Genomic DNA, 18327 nt, shown 5'->3' with positions numbered 1-18327 from the left:
GAACATTGATAACATTAGTTAATTAATTGTAAAACAAGAAATACAAATTAATAAATACTATTAGTTACTTTAAAAAATAAAATAACTACTATTAGTTCCTTGTAAAAAATAAAATACATACTATTAGTTAGTTTAAAAAAATTAAAAAATATAAGAAATAGCATTAGTTCATTAATTGTAAAAAAATACAAATAGATAAATACTATTAGTTCTTTGTAAAAAAATAAAATAAATAGCATTAGTTACTTGTACAAATAAAATAAAGAAATACCATCAGTTACTTGTAAAAATTTATTGAAAGCAAGGAACAGAATAAAGTATTATACGTTTTTGTCTCATATGTCTCATGTGATCATTAACATTTAACAAATTGCTACATTCACATAAAACTATGAGTTTTGTTATGAGAGATTAGGACGAGGTTCACATACATATTACTAACATGAAAAAAAACACTGGTGCAAATACATGTTTGTATTATTGATGGTGAAAATAACCCAATTCAAATCACTGCTGCCATATAAGAGCAAAAGGGTTCAGGATTCAGGGTATAGTGTGATTATGGTTCATATTGTGTCAGTAAATAATAATTTTTCTGCGGTGCATACAAATGGCACGTAACAATGATTTCCCAAACATTAGTTATCGTATAGTAGTTAGTCAGTCAAAGGTAATTAGACTTTCTGTGTCGCAGATTTCAGATGCTTCATCCGTTCTACTAACTTACCAAACAGTCCAACTGTTTTAAATCAAATAAAACCTTCATACACAGCTGTTGCAATTTTACATGACAGTGCAGCAACAGGTAGCAGGATAGTTGTCCGCATTTACTTTGAACTCATTCCCGTAAACAAAGTAAACGTGCGAGTTCCCTTTCCAGCCGTAGGTCACCTTAGTGACGGGGATCAGCTCTATGGTTTGACGCTGCAGACACAGAGAGTACGAGCATGTTAGGCAAACACTAAATATTATGTTACGTCCAGAATGGAAGGCCGTGAGTGAAGCGGAGGCTCTACCTGTTGCAGGATGCGTGACGTAGTGGAGTACTTTCCCTGGTGTAGACTGATGAGGCGCTGAGCAGCGCCCACCACTGCCGGGTCGGGGAAGCCCATCACCGGGTATACCTGCACAGAGGAGGAATATTAATAAGTTTCATTAATTAATTACTTTCATGACTTTCCTTTATCATTTGACGGATCGAGCAGGATAACAAACATTGTGTGGGACAGTTATGAGCTCTGAATAAATAGTTTTAGGTCTGTTAGTTGTTCCAAAGTGCAGGAATGAAACCGGCTCCTGGAAGAGCTGCTAGACATGTTGAAATATTTAAATGTAAACTTCAAACCTGCCCATTCAGCCGGGCTTTAGATTAAGAACAGGTTATAGACATTTAAATTATTATTTTCACTTATTTCTTGGTATTTGTATTCAGTTTTATTTTTATCGTATTAAATCCCTTATTTTATTGTATTTATTGTACTTTTTTTTTCTATTTTATTATTTTAATTTAAAGCTGTTTTATTTTGTACCAATGTTATTACAGCTATTCATTATATTTTCTTACATTTTATAAATTCTTTTGTACTTTTATTTTCTTGCTTCATCTGTTGTTTTTCTCTGCCCACACATGTTCTGTCTTATTTGTGTTATCCTGCTCAGTGTCAGCAGCAGCCGTCCTCCGCCAGTGCCACACAGGAAGGATGCTTTTAGCCACAGAGCTGCAGTGTGGTCGCCGTTTTGATAAAACAAAGTGTCACGTGGGCTGAGCAGCCCATCGAATCAATTAGAACCTGGCTGAAACACATCCTGCATTGACAGACTGTGTGTGTCGATATATAGTAAATAGATAAATGTGCACCGCTGAGCAGCAAAAATAAATACCCCAGTTCATGCTGGTGCAATAAACAAGATTTAATGCCGGCAAAAGCCATTTACTATTCAGCACCACAGCTAATATTGTTAACAAGGAGGCGACTCAACCGACAACAAGCTCAACAAGTAACAACAAACAGACCCAAAATATGTTGTTTAGGTCCACAAACAGAAATGAGATTAGTCTCTTCGCCTGCTGTGTTCAATTTGAAGAATGAATACTGCAGTACGCAGTAGACTAAGATTTTAAAGTAGACATTTAACCTGTTGAGCCCTTTATATCAGGAAAATCAAGAAAAAAATCATGGTATAAATCCCCTCCCCTCCAAAAAAAAAACAGGTATCAAATTAAACATAAAAATCAGGGCTACAATAATATATAATCCCAATGTACAACCTTTAAACACAACTCAAACAATAAATAGGATTAGGGGTTAGGGTTATTAGGGTTAGGGCTTAACAGGCTACGTGACAATTGCAAGTGACAAATAATTTTTTTTTAAAGATATCTCTATCAAAAGAACAATATCAGCAGTATGCATAGTCTCTACACACAAAAAAACATCGTCCCTTGCCCATATGTTGAGAAAGTAGGAAACAACACCTCACCAGGTACTGAGAGTCCCTGAAAAGCTCCTTTCCAGACACTTTGCTGAGGTTGTCCACCTGCAGCCCACTCGACTGTTCCACCACGTAGTCATCAGAGTTGTTGGTCCTGCAAGCACAAAAAATAAAAAACGGACGCTGCAAAGTAACCATAACAGTGACAGACTTAAGACTTATTCTAGTGAGGTGAGTCAGACGCACCACTTGACGGTGAGGCTGATGTAGACCAGAAGCTGCTGCCGTCCTCGACACGTGTCGCACTGCTTGGCTCCTTGTCCCTGGCAGTGGACGCAACTGTGAACACAACACCTGTCTGTCAGTATCGACGAGGGGAAGCACCAAACCGGTACTGTCTATGAACTGGACTCTTACTTCTCCCTCCCTCTGCCGTTGCAGTGGCTGCATCGATCGTCTCCGTGGCGATAACCAGACCCGTTGCACACCCAACAGACTTTCTGACCGGGGGCAAGAAGGGGAAATCACACGATCAGACGATAAAAGGTAATTTTTTTTTTAAATTGGAGGTCTGTGGACTTTACTTACGTTTCCAGCGCCGGCGCAGTCTTTGCAAGGTTTTCTCCCCATTCCCGCACAGGCGTGGCAGCCCTGCACATGGGGGACATGTATCAGTCAGCAACCATCGCAAAAAGCAATTACAGGAGCTCGTTCCTCCCTAAAAACCTGTGTTATATAAACTCACCTTCATGGACGACGTGTAGGGAACCTTCATGACCTGTTTGTCATCCACGAAGAAACTGGGCGTTTTAACTGGAACGTCCCAAGGACCCGGAGGCGGTTGGGCGAAGGCATCCACTGGCTGGCCTGACCCAAATAAAACAGCATTATCAGAACATCAGTGAAACGGCAGACTGGCTGCAGAAAGCTGAGAATTCAACGTCACGCGCACCATTGTACGGCTCGTGAGTCCACTCTGTAGATCGTGACTCCGTGAAGGTTTCCAGGCGGTACTGTGACAGGAAACAAAAAGGAGAATATCGTATTTGTGCACCGAACACCCAGATGCACACACGCATTGAGTGAAATAAATGAACTCTCACCCGGTACGTGTTGAACGCGTCCATCCTGGTGATCACGCCGTCTTTTACCGGCGCCGAACTGTAGCAGCACTTGCTGGAGGCGAACAGGGCGAACGCCTCCCGAGCCGTCTCTTCAGTTATCGAAGGGATGCTGTCAGCGGTGAGAGGGTGAGACGCAGGGTGAGGTTTGAGAGTTGCAGACGAAGGAAAGCCAATGATAAAACTAAATATAATGCAGAATGTAAAGGTTCCTCTCTTGAATAAAAGATGAGAGCTTCGAGAGGCCTGTACTTTGACACGCTATAATAATAAAAAAGGTATTTCTTAGCACAGAAGAGGAGGATTTAATGGAGTAGGAAGAATATTTTGGAGGCATTATATCTACAAAGATTGCACGATAAAGGCAAAAAAAAAATTCACTGTTTGACGTATTTGATTTCAGATTTCATCTTCCGAGAGGAAGTGCATGCTGTAATAGTGTGTCCATTGCTTTAACGTTGCAACACGTCCTGGAATGTTTTTGCAATATCCTCAGCAGGGATGTTGCGAGAAGAAGAAGAAGAAGAAGAAGAAGAAGAAGAAGAAGAAGTAAATAGTTCAGCTTACTTCCAATGTGGCTGTTCGGGTCCCGGTTGAGGCTGAGGAGCCGGGAAAGCCGGCATCGGAGGAGGCAGAAATCCACCTGCAGCAGACGATCAACGATTCATTCATTCATTTATAATAAGTCACCGCTTGCCGGATCCTCTGACTGATTATTAATCACTGCACAAGTTTACATTTATGTTTATCTACACTTCATATGTTACATACATCATTTGCATTTTTGCACTCCCTATTGTTTGTTTATTGTTTGTTTATTTACACCTCACACATTTAATATACACATACTTTGCATGTTTGCACTTCTACTGTTTAAGTTTAAGTTTAATTGAATTCTTAATTTAATACTGTTTTTTTTCTTTCATCCCTCCTACTTTTATTTGTATTATTACTATTATTATTGTATATATCTTTCATCCTTGCTGTTTTTTTAATCTGTAAATTGTAAACTTCAACACCAAATTTCCCCTTGGGGAGTAATAAAGTATATATTCATTCATGCATTTAACAGCATCACTCAGGGTGCTGTTTGTCTTACTGTACACACTTGGTGTTCACTTTATTAGGCACACCTGTTAAAACAATCTAACACACCAGTAAGTAGTGTTGCTTCACACTGTCAGAGAGGACATGCGCACTACAATGAAGTGAATATGCATGCTGTGTGGACGGTGCACTGGACTGTACCTCCTCCTCCCGCCACGGTTCCTTCATAGCCGGGCATGTTGTCAAACATGTCGGCCGGAGGAGCGCTGGGGCCGAGGAAGTCACCGGCGGCGCCGGGTGGGGCGAACATGGCTGACGGGAAACCAGAAGAACCAGTTTAGGTCACATGAATATCGGCCCGAATCAAGCATTTCATACATTACACAAACGAGAAGCACACATTTATGAATCAATAAAAGAGGGGCGGGGGTCAAACAACATGTTCGATATCCAAACGCGCATCACTTTGATCTTTTTCCAGCAGGATTCTTTAAATTCCCGAGTTGTAAAACAGTGTTTCCAAGTCAACAGCAGAAGGCAGTGTTTGTCTTACCTCGCGCCTCCGAGTTATTGTCCATGTTGAGGTGTTTTTTTGCCGCTCTGAAGGGTTAAATCCTTCTCCAAAACGCTATTATAGAGGCGCGCACAGACACTACGAGCTACAGCGGTGACCACACATCTCAAGGAGCCTACACGTCGAGATGACGTCACTCTGGTGTGTGCGTATGTATGTGTGTGTGTGTGTGTGTGCGTAAAGCGGAAGTGTGCGCATTGCAACACGATTGTAAAAGACTGTACATAGGATGGCTTTACAACAATAACAACACACAACAAAAGTTTAAATTCCGGTGCGCCCTCCTCTGAGCTCACCCGGGTGTCCCTCCGCCGTGGGCACGTATCCCGGGTTGGCCATCCCATAGTTTCTGTTCTGCTGGCTGCAAGTAACGGAGAAATGAAAGTGAAGGAAGTCGGGTGGAAAACAACATTTAGGTTGGAATTAAAACATCAAAATACATTAAATAAACCACTAAACGGTTATTTATGAGTGCTAAAGCGACGCTCACCCCATCACCGGCTGGTACTCCATGGTAAAGTCCAGGAAAACTACCGCACCAGAAAACACCACTCACTCTCCTTCACGAACGAGCGCGAGGCGAGCGTATGATGGACTGTCACGTGACAGAGATGTAATATTAACCTTTGATCACACCAAACACACACACACACACACACACACACACACACCGCCCTGTTTTCACAGAAATTCTCTTCTTCTATAAAACTTCTATAAAACTTCACTTATAGATGCCTGTATGTATGCCTGCTTATATTCTGAGCGTCTTTCTTTTTAAAAGCATTTTTTTTTTAAACTCAGCGTAAATGAACGACATGAACACATGAATATAACACATTTACATGACTTTTACAACACTTTTGGGATTTTCTTTTTTTCTTTTGGGATATATATATATATATATATATATATATATATATATATATATATATATATATATATATAATTTTTTTTTTTTACAGACTTTTAAATAACCATTTTAAAAGTCCATGACTTTTCTGCTACTCCAGGGTGTGTGTGTGTGTGTGTGTGTGTGTGTGTGTGTGTGTGTGTGTGTGTGTGTGTGTGTGTGTGTTTTGTTTTTGACTATCGAAATAAATACCTTTAGTTACTTGTACAAAATAAAGAAATACTATTAGTTACTTTAAGGTAAATTTAAAAAATACTAGTTTTTTTGTACAAAAAAAAGAAAAGAAATACAATCAGTTAATTGCAAAAGAAAGAATAAGAAAAAGCATTTATTGAAACAAGGAACAGTTCAAAATAAAGTATTGTACGTTTTTGCCTCATGTGATCATTAACATTTAACATTTTGTTACATTCACATAAAACAATTGGTTATGTTATGAGAGATTATGATGAGGTTCACATACATATTACTAACATAAAAAAAACACACTGGTGCAAATACATGTTTTTATTACTGATGATGATGAAGAAGAAGAAAATCCAAATCACTGCTGCCATATAAGAGCAAAAGAGTTCAGGATTCAGGGTATATAGTGTGATTATGGTTCATATTGTGTCAGTAAACAAGAATTTTTACAAATTTCCCAAACATTAGTTATCGTATAGTAGTTAGTCAGTCAAAGGTAATTAGACTTTCTGTGTCGCAGATTTCCGATGCTTCATCCGTTCTACTAACTTACCAAACAGTTCAACCGTTTTAAATCAAATAAAACCTTCATACACAGCTGTTGCAATTTTACATGACAGTGCAGCAACAGGTAGCAGGATAGTCGTCCGCATTTACTTTGAACTCATTCCCGTAAACAAAGTAAACGTGCGAGTTCCCTTTCCAGCCGTAGGTCACCTTGGTGACGGGGATCAGCTCTATGGTTTGACGCTGCAGACACAGAGAGTACGAGCATGTTAGGCAAACACTAAATATTGTTTAACGTGCAGAATGGAAGGCCGTGAGTGAAGCGGAGGCTCTACCTGTTGCAGGATGCGTGACGTGGTGGAGTACTTTCCCTGGTGTTTACTGAGGAGCCGCTGAGAAACGCCCACCACTGCCGGGTCGGGGAAGCCCATCACTGGGGACACCTGCACAGAGGAGAAATATTAATAAGTGCTGAATTACTTTTCAGGACTTTCCTTTATCATTTGACGGATCAAGCAGGTGTGGGAGACTGTTTTCTGTTAAGTGCATGCTTGTTTGAGGCCTTTGACTTCTGTGTGAACTCTCCCCTACATGCAGTAAGCTACTAGACGCAGTTTGTTGTATCTTTATGTTCCTGACAGAAGATCACACGTCACTGCTGTTTCTGCCATGACTGAAGAAAGCAAATCTATGGGATAGCTGGGGGAGGTTCATGATAAGTACCAACGTCAGGAAGGTATCGTGTATTTTCACACTTTAACTTAAACACACATGTCACTTTAACATACACTTTACATTAACGCTATCTGTTGTCTGAGCACTTTATCTTATCTATACTTAATTTAATACCCATTGCACTGTTGTTGTCGGTGATTGTTCTGTCTAATGTTTGCACCTTCCGCCAAGAAAAAATCCTCGTTTGTGTAAACATTCCTGGCAAATAAACGGTTTCTGATTCTGATTCATGTATATAAGGGAGACTCCCCGAGTAGACTTGGAAATGCAATGTGTTAAGCATTACCTTGTGTGTCTAACTCTGCTCCTTTTTTGCATAAATGTCCTGATTCATGATTTTACAACTGGTGTCGAGTAACAATTTTTCTAACAAACAATATAACAAAACTTGTGTGGGGCAGTTATGAGCTCTGAATAAATAGAGTCAGTTTTAGGTCTGTTAGTTGTTCCAAAGTGCAGGAATGAGACCGGCTCCTGGAACAGTCTGATGAGGACGTTACAGCTGCTAGACATGTTGAAATATTTAAACGTCAACTTTAAATCCGGGCTTTAGATTTAGATCAGGTTAGACATTTTAAAAAGCTTTTTTGTGGTTTTGGGAAAACCAAGTGTCACGTGAGCTGTGTAGACCATTGACTCTATTGGAAGGTGGCTGAAACACATTGTGTGTGTTGATATATAGTAAATAGGTAAATGTGCACCGCTGAGCAGCATGCATTGTTATCAGCAGTGTGCGAAATACGCAGACTTAAAGTGCAAAAAACAAGATTTAATGGCTGCAGGCAAAGGCAATGTACTATTCAGCATCACTGCTAATATTGTTAACAATGAGGCGACTCACAACAACAAGCTCAACAAGCAACAACGAACAGACCCCAACGGGTCTCCTAGGGGGGTCTGCTTAGGTCCAAAAAGTGAGATTAGTCTTCACCCCAACCTGCTGCAGGTCTGACCGGTTGCATCATTTTGGGAAAAAGATCTCTATTAATCCTCGTGAATAAGTGTGTTCAGTTTGAATAATGAATACTGCAGAACACAGGAGACTAAGCTTTTAAAATAGACATTGAAGTGACAAATTCTTTGTTTTAAGAAAAAATATTTCAACAACATCACCAATATGCATATTCTCTGTACAAAAACACACACACACAATCGTCCCGAACAATACTTCACCAGGTACTGAGAGTCCCTGAAAATCTCCGTGCCAGACACTTCGCTGAGGTTGTCCACCTCAAGCCCACCCGACCGCTCCACGACGCAGTCATCAGAGTGGTTGGTCCTGCAAGCACAAAACAAATAAAAAATAAAAAATTTAACCGGTTACCGACACTGTAAAGCAACCAATTCACTTTTAGTGAAAGACTTTAGAAAGACTATTCTAATGCGTTAAGTCAGACGCACCATTTGACGGTGAGCCTGATGTAGACCAGAAGCTGCCGTTGTCCACAACACGTTTCACATTCCCTGGCTCCTTGTCCTTGGCAGCTGCTGCATCTGTGAACAGATTACCTGTCTGTCAGTATCGTCGAGGGAAAGTACCAAACCGGTACTGTCTATAAACTGGACTCTTACTTCCTCCTCCCACTGCCTCTGCAGTGAGAGCATTGACTGTTTCCGGGTTGTGAATACCGATTGTTTCCAGACCCGTTGCATGGCCCACAGGGGTTCTGACCGGGGACAAGAAGGGGAAATCACATTACCAGACAATAAAAGGTCTTTCGGTAACCCTTTTTTCTATATTGGAGTTCTGTGGACTTCACTTACGTTTCCATAGCCGGTGCAGGATCCGCAAGGGGTTCTCCCCATTCCCAGACATTCGTGGCAGACCTGCATACGGGGAACATGTATCAGTCAGCAACCATCGCTAAAAGCAATTACAGGAGCTCGTTCCTCCCTAAAAACCTGTGTTATATAACTCGCCTTTATGGACGACGTGTAGGGAACCTTCAGGGACTGTTGGTCATCCACGAAGAAACTGGGCGTTTTAGCTGGAACGTCCCAAGGACCCGGAGGTCCTTGGTTGACGGCACCCACTGAATGGTCTGTCCCAACTAAAACAGCATTATCAGAACATGGGTGAAAAGGCAGACTGGCAGCAGAACGCAGAGAATTCAGCAAGGCGATAGTCCTGCGTACCATTGTACGGCTTGTGAGTCCACTCTGTAGACCTTGACTCTGTGAAGGTTTCCAGGCGGTACTGTGACAGGAAACAAAAGGAGAATTTCTTATTCGTGGGAGGAATTGCCGCCACCGCCGTTCCAGACACTCACACAAACATTGAGTGACAGAAATGAACTCTCACCCGGTACGTGTTGAATGCGTCCATGCTGGTGATCACGCCGTCTTTTACCGGCGCCAAACTGTAGCAGCACTTGCTGCAGGCGAACAGGGCGAACGCCTCCCAAGCTTTTTCTTCAGTTATCGGAGGGATGCTGTCAGCGGTGAGACGCAGCATGAGGTAGAGTTGCAGTCGAAGAAGCCAACGACAAAACAAAATATAATGCATTGAAAATAAAACAGCTGCGGTCCCGACAACAAAGTACAGGTGCTAAGACTAGTTCTTCTCTTAAAGAAAAGATGAGAGCTTCGAGAGAACTCTGACACGCTACTTCATTGGAAAAAACAGGCATCTCCTAGCAAGATTCCACAATTGAATGTTCACTGTTTGACGTCTTTGATTTCAGTTCAATCTTTAGAGAAGTGAATGTTATAATAGCGTGCATTGCTTTAGCACTTTGGGGGCGGGCCCAGTTCGAAGCGGAGGCAGATGTTTCAGTTTTTAATAAAATCATATCTTCGCGATAATACGTCACAGAGATGTGGTTTCAAATCTGGCGGATATGGTTTCCACTTCCGCGTCTGAGCATCTAAACATGGACGTGTGGTATGACGTGTGCAAAGCTTCAGTGTGAGTCAGAAGATGCCAAGCAAAGAGTCCTGAGCAAAGCTATACTGGAGGGGACGGACGGCGCAGCTTCAGTGCCTTAAGGATTCGCTAACAAAGAGCTACCCGAAGCTAACGGGACAAATAGCTGGCTACAGCGTTTCTGTGAGACTGAACGATGCGTAATCAACTGTTGTCCCTGTCACCGTTAACTTTCTTACAGTGAACATAGTACGACTAGTAGTGTTAGATCTCCATTATGTGTTTGTAAGACCGTAACTAACGTTTGTTGACGTTTGTTAGCAACGTTAGCACGCAACTTGTGCCGGATGTCGTTTTACGCATCTAAGACTGAACGGTGCAAATCAACTTTTGTCACTAACACCGTTAACTTTCTTTCAGTGAACTAAATACGACTAGTAGTGTTAGATCTCTATTATGTGTTTGTAAGACCGTAGCTAGTGCTAGTTTGTTGACGATAGCTTAGCAACATTTGCACGCAGCTAGCTCCTGCAGTGTCGGATGTCGTTTTAAGTGTCTACGACTGAACGATGCATAATCAACTTTTGTCCCTGTGTTTGTAAGACCGAAACTAGCGTTAGTTTGTTGACGATAGCTTAGCAACATTAGCACGGAACTAGCTCCTGCAGTGTTGGATGTTGTCTTACGTGTCTACGACTGAACGTGCATAATCAACTTTTGGCACTATATACTGACTAGTAGTGAATTTATTTTTACAGACAGGATTCACAGCTACCAGGGTCCAGTAGACAACATGCAGACTCCCAGTCTGTCTCTGCCTGCCAACAGATCTCCACCACTGGCCGGCCACAACGCCAGCCACCGAGCACATCCCCACCATATAATAATATATTTGGTTTTAGACATTTATTTACATGCATCTTCCATTTTATTCATATATTTCACTGCTTTTGTGAACCTAAGACCAAAACCGATATACCACCCGAGTAAAGTTATTTTTTCACAAGAGATATGAAGAATTTCCAAAATCTAGATTTACATTTTTCAGCTTTAGTCATATCTTCTCTTTACACTTGGGCCTTGGGGCAATGGTGCCTCATTATATAGCAAGCTGAGATTGTTCTGTAATTGTTTATATACAACACATGAGTATGTATCATATGTAAGTGACTTTAAAAAAGGGGATTTAAAAATGATGAGAGAAGAAAAAAAAAAGAAAAAAATGGTTCAGCTTACGCAACTTGTGGATGTTTTGGTTCCGGTTGAGGCTGGAGAGCCGGGAAAGCTGGGAAAGCCAGCATCGGAGGGTACACATATCCACCTGCAGCAGACGTTTATCTTAACATGTGGTCACTTTATTAGGCACACCTATAAAATCTTGTTAAATGTTTTTTTGTTTATTGCTAAATGTTCAATGTTATGCACCTCCTGCCAGGACAAATTCCTTGTATGTGAAAACATACATGGCAATAAATGGTTCTGATTCTGATCTAAATTCTACCTTTACCTTTACCTTTGTTATGCTTTGCTTCACACTGTCAGAGAGGACATGTGCCCTATAATCAGAGGTGTCAAAAGTATTCACATTCATTACTCAAGTAGAAGTATAGATAAAACATTTAAAAATACTTCTGTAAAAGTTGAAGTATCAACTCAATCTTTTTACTTAAGTAAAAGTGTAAAAGTACTGGTTTAAAAACTACTTAAAAGTATAAAAGTAAAAGTAATGTAAGGGGAATGTTTTTTTTCCATTAAGGACAAACTCTTCAGCCGCGTCTCAGGGGCCTATAGTGCACTACCCCACATCCCCCCAAAACAATCATTTTTATAAAGGCCATAATGACTATAATGTTTTAAAATGTTATGTTGAAAAATGTGGGATGCACTAGGCTACCCGTTTCAGCTGCATATATGCCCATTTAAAATGATCACATTTTATTACAATGCAAATACATTAAAGTACCATATGTGTACTACTGAGCATTAACATGCGTTTCATGGAGTGGAAGACATGATAACTAGTTGCCTATAAGTATTGTAATAGTGCAAAATAGGCGGCGGCGGCGACTCCGACACAAACACTTAAAGCTGTGGTTCTCAAACTTTTTCTGTAAATAACATAATTGTGTGACTCATCTGTGCTTTTATAAATAACAGAAAAAAGACAATTAAAATCACTTTCAAGTAAATCAGATTGCCCCATCAGACAATGTTTTGTGTAAGTTCTATCTGTGCAAAAAATTACTCATATTTAGTTACTACTAACCATAAGCTTTTAATTTTTTTTGCCAAACAAAACAGAATGAGTGCAGATATGTGAGCCATCAGGTTGTATCAGTATTAGTGGCTGCAGTGAGCCGCTTTCCTCGACACATATGTTATAAACGGGGTTGTAGATTTGATACGGCCTCTCTCAATTCATGCTCAATATTGAGCTTAGATCTGTTTTTTTATTTTGAGAAACGCAACAGCAAGAAAAGACGAGCTCACGGAGCTCACGGCGTCGCGTCAAATCGCGCATGCGCAAGCGTAACCTGTTAACGGCGTACGGTAACCATTTACCCGAAAGTACAGGCATTTGTCGATGTATTTATTAATGACTTTGTTGTATATCCGTGTACTTTATACTTTTGTAATATGTGAAGCCAGCAGCTCATTGTTGGTAGAAGACACGAGGCACCGTGGCTCGTTTCACCTGGAGCAGGAGAGCTGCTCCGGGTTCAGAGAGCTGCTCCGGTGCGAGGAGAACTCTGGTTGCTCCTCACATGAGAGCTGCTGTTGCATCTTCACCCTGGGAGCGTTTAAAACGCAGATATAGCGGTCTGCTTTTCACGCGACATATTTTTCGCAGCGCTCTGTCCGCTGGTGTGTGTGCTCAGCGCTCACCTGTGTGCGCGCGCACGTATCTGTGGGCAACGGGGCGGAGAGGGTTTTTGTGTGTGTTTTTGAACGATGACAAGCCGAAGTGAAAACAAACTAAAATGAAATAGTAACGAGGCTATTTTTAAAATGTAGGGAGTAGAAAGTACAGATATTTGCGTGAAAATGTAAGGAGTAGAAGTAAAAAGTCGTCTGAAAAATAAATACTCCAGTAAAGTATAGATACCCAACATTTCTACTTAAGTAAGGTAACGAAGTATTTGTACTTCGTTACTTGACACCTCTGCCTATAATGAAGTGAATATGCAGCACTGTGTGGACGGTGCACTGTACTGTACCTCCTCCCCCCGCCACGGTTCCTTCATAGCCGGGCATGTTGTCCAACATGCCAGAAGGAGGAGCGCTGGGGCCGAAGAAGTCACCGGCGGGTGGGGCGAACATGGCTGACGGGAAACCAGAAGAACCAGTTCAGGTCACATGAATGAATGTCGGCCTAGATTTCATCATCTTAAATCAAGCAGTTCATGCCTTAAACGAGAAGCACACATTTATGAATCAATAAAAGGGGTTAGATATTCAAACGCGCATCTGTTTCCAGCTGAATTCAACCCTCCTAGTACGGACCCTGTCGTCGGCGACAAGAAGTTAACTTACATGCAAACGGGACGCAAAACTACAATTACCGTAACTCTACGAATATTTACGCATCTAAGAAGCGTAGCTTTCCATTGCCATGCGGCACTTTGCGGTCCATTAACGGCCAAAAACGTCGGCGGCGGGGGGGGGGGTTGGTGTGTAACGCGGAAGTGTGCAATTGCAACACGATTCTGAAAGACTGTACATAGCATGTCATTACAAACAAATAGCTGTTTAAATTCCGGTGCACCCTCATTGAGCTCACCGGGGGTCCACTCCGCCGTGGGCACGTATCCAGGATTGGCCGTCCCATAGTTTTTGTTCTGCTGGCTGCAAGTAACGGAGGAAAAAAAGTATGGAAAACAACATTTAGTTTGACATTTAGTTAGTTTGACAAAGAAATAGGAATCAAATAAACCACAGAATGGTTATAAATAAGTAATAAAGCGATGCTCACCCAATCACCGGCTGATACTCCATGTTAAAGCCGTGAAAACAACCGCACCAGAAAACACAACACAACACAACGCAACACAACGCAACACAACGCTCTCTCATGTGACAGAAATGGATTTATTACATACTTTTGTAATTCGCGAGTCAGTAACCGGCTCTTCTTCTGACTGTCGAAAAGGAATGTTTTAGTGTGTCTGTGTGTGTGTGTGTGTGTGTGTGTGCATGTGTGTGTGTGTGTGTGTGCGTGTGCGTGTGCGTGTGTGTGTGTGTGTGTGTGTGTTTTGGCTCGTGAATTAACAAAGAAGTAAGAAGAAGTAATAGCTAGTAATAGTTATAGCCAACCTCCAAAGTTATATCAAATATATATATATATATATATATATATATATATATATATATATATATATATATATATATATATACGTATATATATATATATATATATATATATATATATATATATATATATATATAAGGAATTTGTGCGCACTTCCTGGATATATATATATATATATATATATATATATATATATATATATATATATATTTAAAAAATAAATATATATATCCAGGAAGTGCGCACAAATTCCTTTTTATCGGCAGTAAACTGATTTCAAAAGTGGGCGTGGAAATGTAATTATAATAAAAGTGCCGTGTTTGTGATATTTAAAAAAAATACAGTACCCATAATGCTTTGCGACAGTCGCGGAAGTCCTTTTCCCTCCTTCCGCCGTCGCTGAAGTCCCTTTTGGATTTACATCGGCGGGTGAGTCGATGCAATCTTCGTTCATCAGCGCGATTTAGGCCGATATGTGACCATCCAGGCGTTAATTCTCAATCAGAGACGTCCGTTTTATATATGTCGGATAAAATGGACGATTTTATCGTCGTATATTGTCTTGAATGTGTTGTTTTTGGGAACGAGGTGCTGCTCGTACAGCGGCCGCTGTGGAGCTAACGCTTCCCCGTGAAACGTTGGCTGTTAGCAGTCAGTAAGGGCCTGACGGTCAACGTGGCTTACAGATTAATATTGTCAAAGACGCGCCACCAGTTGCTAATAAAATACATGTGTATTAAAGGTGCTATGTCTGGACATTACATGTTACACGTAGAGAAGCTAGCTAGCTAGCTAGCTAAACATGGACTGCGCCGAACAAGCTAGGCTAGCTAGCTGACGGAGATCAGGTTTGCCTGAAGCTCGCGCAACAGGAAAGTTGACGTCCACTTGCTTCATCACGTGGGCATTAATAGTTTAAAAGCGAGAGCTAACGTGCGTATTGTCTATACGAGTTGCAGGAAGCTCAACACCTGCTAATGAATCCTCAGTAGCTGATGTAGCACGTTGTGTAATGCTGCAACACCGACGTGCACCTGCATTGGTTTTAACTTGGTTGTTTAACTTCTTGGTTGTTTGTCTCCTCAGTCACCATGGCAGCCCTCAGGCCCCTCACAAAGCCCAAGATCGTCAAAAAGAGAGTCAAGAAGTTCATTCGCCATCAGTCTGATCGATATGTCAAGATCGCGGTAAGAGTCTGCATGACTTCCTCCACACGGTCAAACTGCTACTGCTAATCCCCACCTAGGTTCACCTGCAGGTGATTTAATCCACGACATGTATCTTTTCGTTCCTCCAACAGAAAAACTGGCGTAAGCCCAGGGGTATTGACAACAGGGTGCGCAGGAGGTTCAAGGGCCAGATGCTGATGCCCAACATCGGTTACGGTAGCAACAAGAAGACCAAGTACATGCTGCCCACCGGCTTCAAGAAGTTCCTCATTCACAACATCAAGGAGCTCGAGGTCCTGATGATGAGCAACAGGTACGTTGTGCACACACACTGTGAAACAACTTAAGTTTCATTTAGCTGACTCTTCTACAAGAAGTGCATTCAACCATGAGTACCAACTCGGCGCAACAAGAATTAAGAAAGTACAATTTCTTTAAGAAAGTAGAACTACAAAGTGCTAATTTCTTATTCAAGGCAGTCGGAAAAGATTAGTTTTTAGTTTGCGTAGATGACTTCTTCCCTTCATACCAAAGTGATTAGTATCTGGTGTGCAGAAGTTTTTTATATATTTGCAGAGACTTTAGCTGCAACTTCAGTATATTAGACGTTAATGGAGTTTTAAGATTCAAGATATTTTTATTGTCGTATGCACAGATAACAGTTACTCTGTACAATGAAAAGCTTGTTTTGCTCGGTCCTCCTAACACACACAATACAATGAACTTAAGGTAAACTCAATACAACTTCGTCTTTGACGAAGGCTTTCATTGGAAGAATGATTATTATAAGCGTTGACTGGATTGATTGACGTCCTTTACTAACTGGGGCATTGTTTCTGTGAAAGTGCTTTTGTTTTATAGATGTATATTTTCGGTGCCGTGAACGCTTAATGAAGAGGAAATGCCGTTCGGTGTATCAAAGGGTTGGCGGGAGTCTAAGTAGCCGAGATCTCGGCAAACCGGAATAATTGCATATCTAAACCCCTCAAAGACAAAGTGGATGAGCTGAACTTTAAATAGCAGCGATACTTGCAACTTGGTTATACTGTCGTAATTGTTAATAACAGAGTTACAAAGTTAACACTCAATAACACACTAAAGACTGACTTCCTTCAGGTTAGAGACTACTTTTACTCAACAGTCCAGTATCTGGCATCAGATGGGAGTAATAATCACCATTTTAAATGCTTGCGGAGCCTCATGAGGAAAAATGTGGGCTTCATAAAAGCAGAGTTTTTGTAACAGGCTTATGCTGTCCTTGTGTTTGGCACAACAGGGATATTGTTTCCTTTTCATGTTTTTTAGGTATGTAATGACAGGTCTGTTAAAACTTTTAGAAAATGTCCCCAAGAGACTTCCTTTATTTCCCTTCTTAAAACCATGACGGCGTTTGACTGCAGTGTTCATAAGTTTCAGGCGGGATGGAAGCCGTCCCCGTAAACATCCTGTCGCTCGGCGGTTTTCATCTTGTCCAGACAACATGAATAAGTGGATCTGAGGTGGCGAGCAGATTACAGCAACCACACATGAAGCTGTCGAGTAGCCGCAGCTGAAAACACTCACTCCTCATAAGAGGCGAGATTCTTTAGCTTCTTGTCATTGATTGATCCGATACTAGAATAAAATAAGATAATCCTTTTATTAGTCCTGCAGTGGGGAAATTGCAGGATTTACAGCAGCCTTGCACATGAGACACACAGTAAAAATCAAGTAATAAAAAAAACAGTAAAGAAGAGAATAGAGTAGCAATTTAAATTGTCTACTGGTTGTAGACCTACAAAATAGGAACGTGACCATCTCAGAGGTGGTTGTTTGACTGATCTGCTGTTTGAAGATGGTTAGTAAATGTATTCTGGGTGATTGAGTTGGTGCAACATGGTTAGATCATGTCAATTAATGTGCAAGGACTCAAAACCTGTGCAATGTGAGCCAGCGAACAGTTCACCCGGCAGCTAATGCTTAAAACTGGTTGTCACCAAGACCAAGATTCATGTTGAGGGACCAACCGGTGTTTCAAAGGAGAAGTTTGGCTTTTCCCATCTGCTGTTTGGAGCCAGCGTCTAGCAGCCAGTTACTGTTACGGAGCAAATACAGTTTGGTTAATGAGAATGAGTTCTCCTTTTTGGATGCAACACAACAAGCTGAATCTTATCAGCTGAAAATCCAGAGCAGAGATGACATTCATCTCACCTGAGAGGAATAAAGTAAATCATTAAACCATTGGTGAGACTTTGCTAGAGTAAGATGGAAACGTGATGGTAATTAATTCAAAACGGAAGTTTTTCTTGCTGTAGTTTGTCACATTTAGTGGCAGCTTTGTAATCCATAATCAGTATTTATCATTTGCTTTGGAGGCTTTTAAGTGAAGCGGCCATGACCTCCATCTAATAGCGTGTTTGAAGAAACATTAGAAGCGTCCGTGTGGCTGTTTAACCCCATGAGAAAACACTTGCCGGTCATTTTACACGTG

The 18327-nt window shown here is 41.1% G+C and overlaps 3 protein-coding genes across 4 annotated transcripts in view; 1 reads left to right on the top strand and 2 right to left on the bottom strand.

Annotated features, from left to right (window-relative positions):
• Nucleotides 1-283: 283 nt before the first annotated feature.
• LOC306743826 (protein SSUH2 homolog) lies at nt 284-5752 on the bottom strand. 2 transcript variants are annotated; one of them, XM_079226389.1, is made up of 13 exons: nt 5666-5752; nt 5472-5536; nt 4803-4913; nt 4122-4197; nt 3537-3666; nt 3386-3446; nt 3179-3300; nt 3022-3084; nt 2851-2933; nt 2680-2772; nt 2482-2587; nt 1017-1124; nt 284-924 (listed from the first exon to the last, which is right to left on the bottom strand). In XM_079226389.1, exons 1-13 carry the CDS (start codon nt 5686-5688, stop codon nt 784-786), a joined length of 1182 nt encoding a protein of 393 aa, XP_079082515.1. In that variant the 5' UTR covers nt 5689-5752; the 3' UTR covers nt 284-783. The 2 variants fall into 2 exon arrangements, with proteins under 2 accessions (XP_079082515.1, XP_079082516.1); XM_079226390.1 differs by lacking the exons at nt 5472-5536; nt 5666-5752 and adding an exon at nt 5155-5258.
• A 645-nt stretch (nt 5753-6397) lies between these two features.
• On the bottom strand, nt 6398-14446 carry LOC306743484 (protein SSUH2 homolog). The gene is made up of 13 exons (XM_079225997.1): nt 14353-14446; nt 14161-14225; nt 13598-13702; nt 11616-11700; nt 9816-9945; nt 9650-9710; nt 9434-9564; nt 9278-9340; nt 9086-9180; nt 8915-9007; nt 8687-8792; nt 7114-7221; nt 6398-7021 (listed from the first exon to the last, which is right to left on the bottom strand). Exons 1-13 carry the CDS (start codon nt 14373-14375, stop codon nt 6881-6883), a joined length of 1206 nt encoding a protein of 401 aa, XP_079082123.1. The 5' UTR covers nt 14376-14446; the 3' UTR covers nt 6398-6880.
• Nucleotides 14447-15077: 631 nt separating this feature from the next.
• rpl32 (ribosomal protein L32) overlaps nt 15078-18327 on the top strand; it is a 3523-nt gene continuing 273 nt past the window's right edge. The window contains exons 1-3 of the mRNA XM_079225662.1: nt 15078-15117; nt 15775-15875; nt 15989-16170. Of these exons, the coding sequence (XP_079081788.1) occupies nt 15780-15875; nt 15989-16170 (278 nt within the window). The 5' untranslated portion in view covers nt 15078-15117; nt 15775-15779. The remainder of the gene's footprint in view (nt 15118-15774; nt 15876-15988; nt 16171-18327) is intronic.

This window comes from Taurulus bubalis, assembly GCF_910589615.1.
Source record: "Taurulus bubalis genome assembly, chromosome: 11".
Classification (NCBI taxonomy): Eukaryota; Metazoa; Chordata; class Actinopteri; order Perciformes; family Cottidae; genus Taurulus; species Taurulus bubalis.
The sequence above is the reverse complement of the archived record's forward strand: the minus strand, read 5'-3'. Positions and strand labels throughout refer to the sequence as shown.

Bases quoted from the DNA above. Each gene is read 5' to 3' on its own strand.
- LOC306743826 (XM_079226389.1), bottom strand. From the start codon at position 5,688: ATGGAGTACCAGCCGGTGATGGG. The intron at 4,198-4,802 runs GTACAGTCCAGT...CGTCTGCTGCAG, and splicing joins AACCGTGGCGGGAGGAGGAG to GTGGATTTCTGCCTCCTCCG. The intron at 2,588-2,679 runs GTGCGTCTGACT...TTGTGCTTGCAG, and splicing joins ATCAGCCTCACCGTCAAGTG to GACCAACAACTCTGATGACT.
- LOC306743484 (XM_079225997.1), bottom strand. From the start codon at position 14,375: ATGGAGTATCAGCCGGTGATTGG. The intron at 14,226-14,352 runs GTGAGCATCGCT...CGTTACTTGCAG, and splicing joins GAGTATCAGCCGGTGATTGG to CCAGCAGAACAAAAACTATG. The intron at 9,565-9,649 runs GTACGCAGGACT...ATGCTGTTTTAG, and splicing joins GACTCACAAGCCGTACAATG to TTGGGACAGACCATTCAGTG.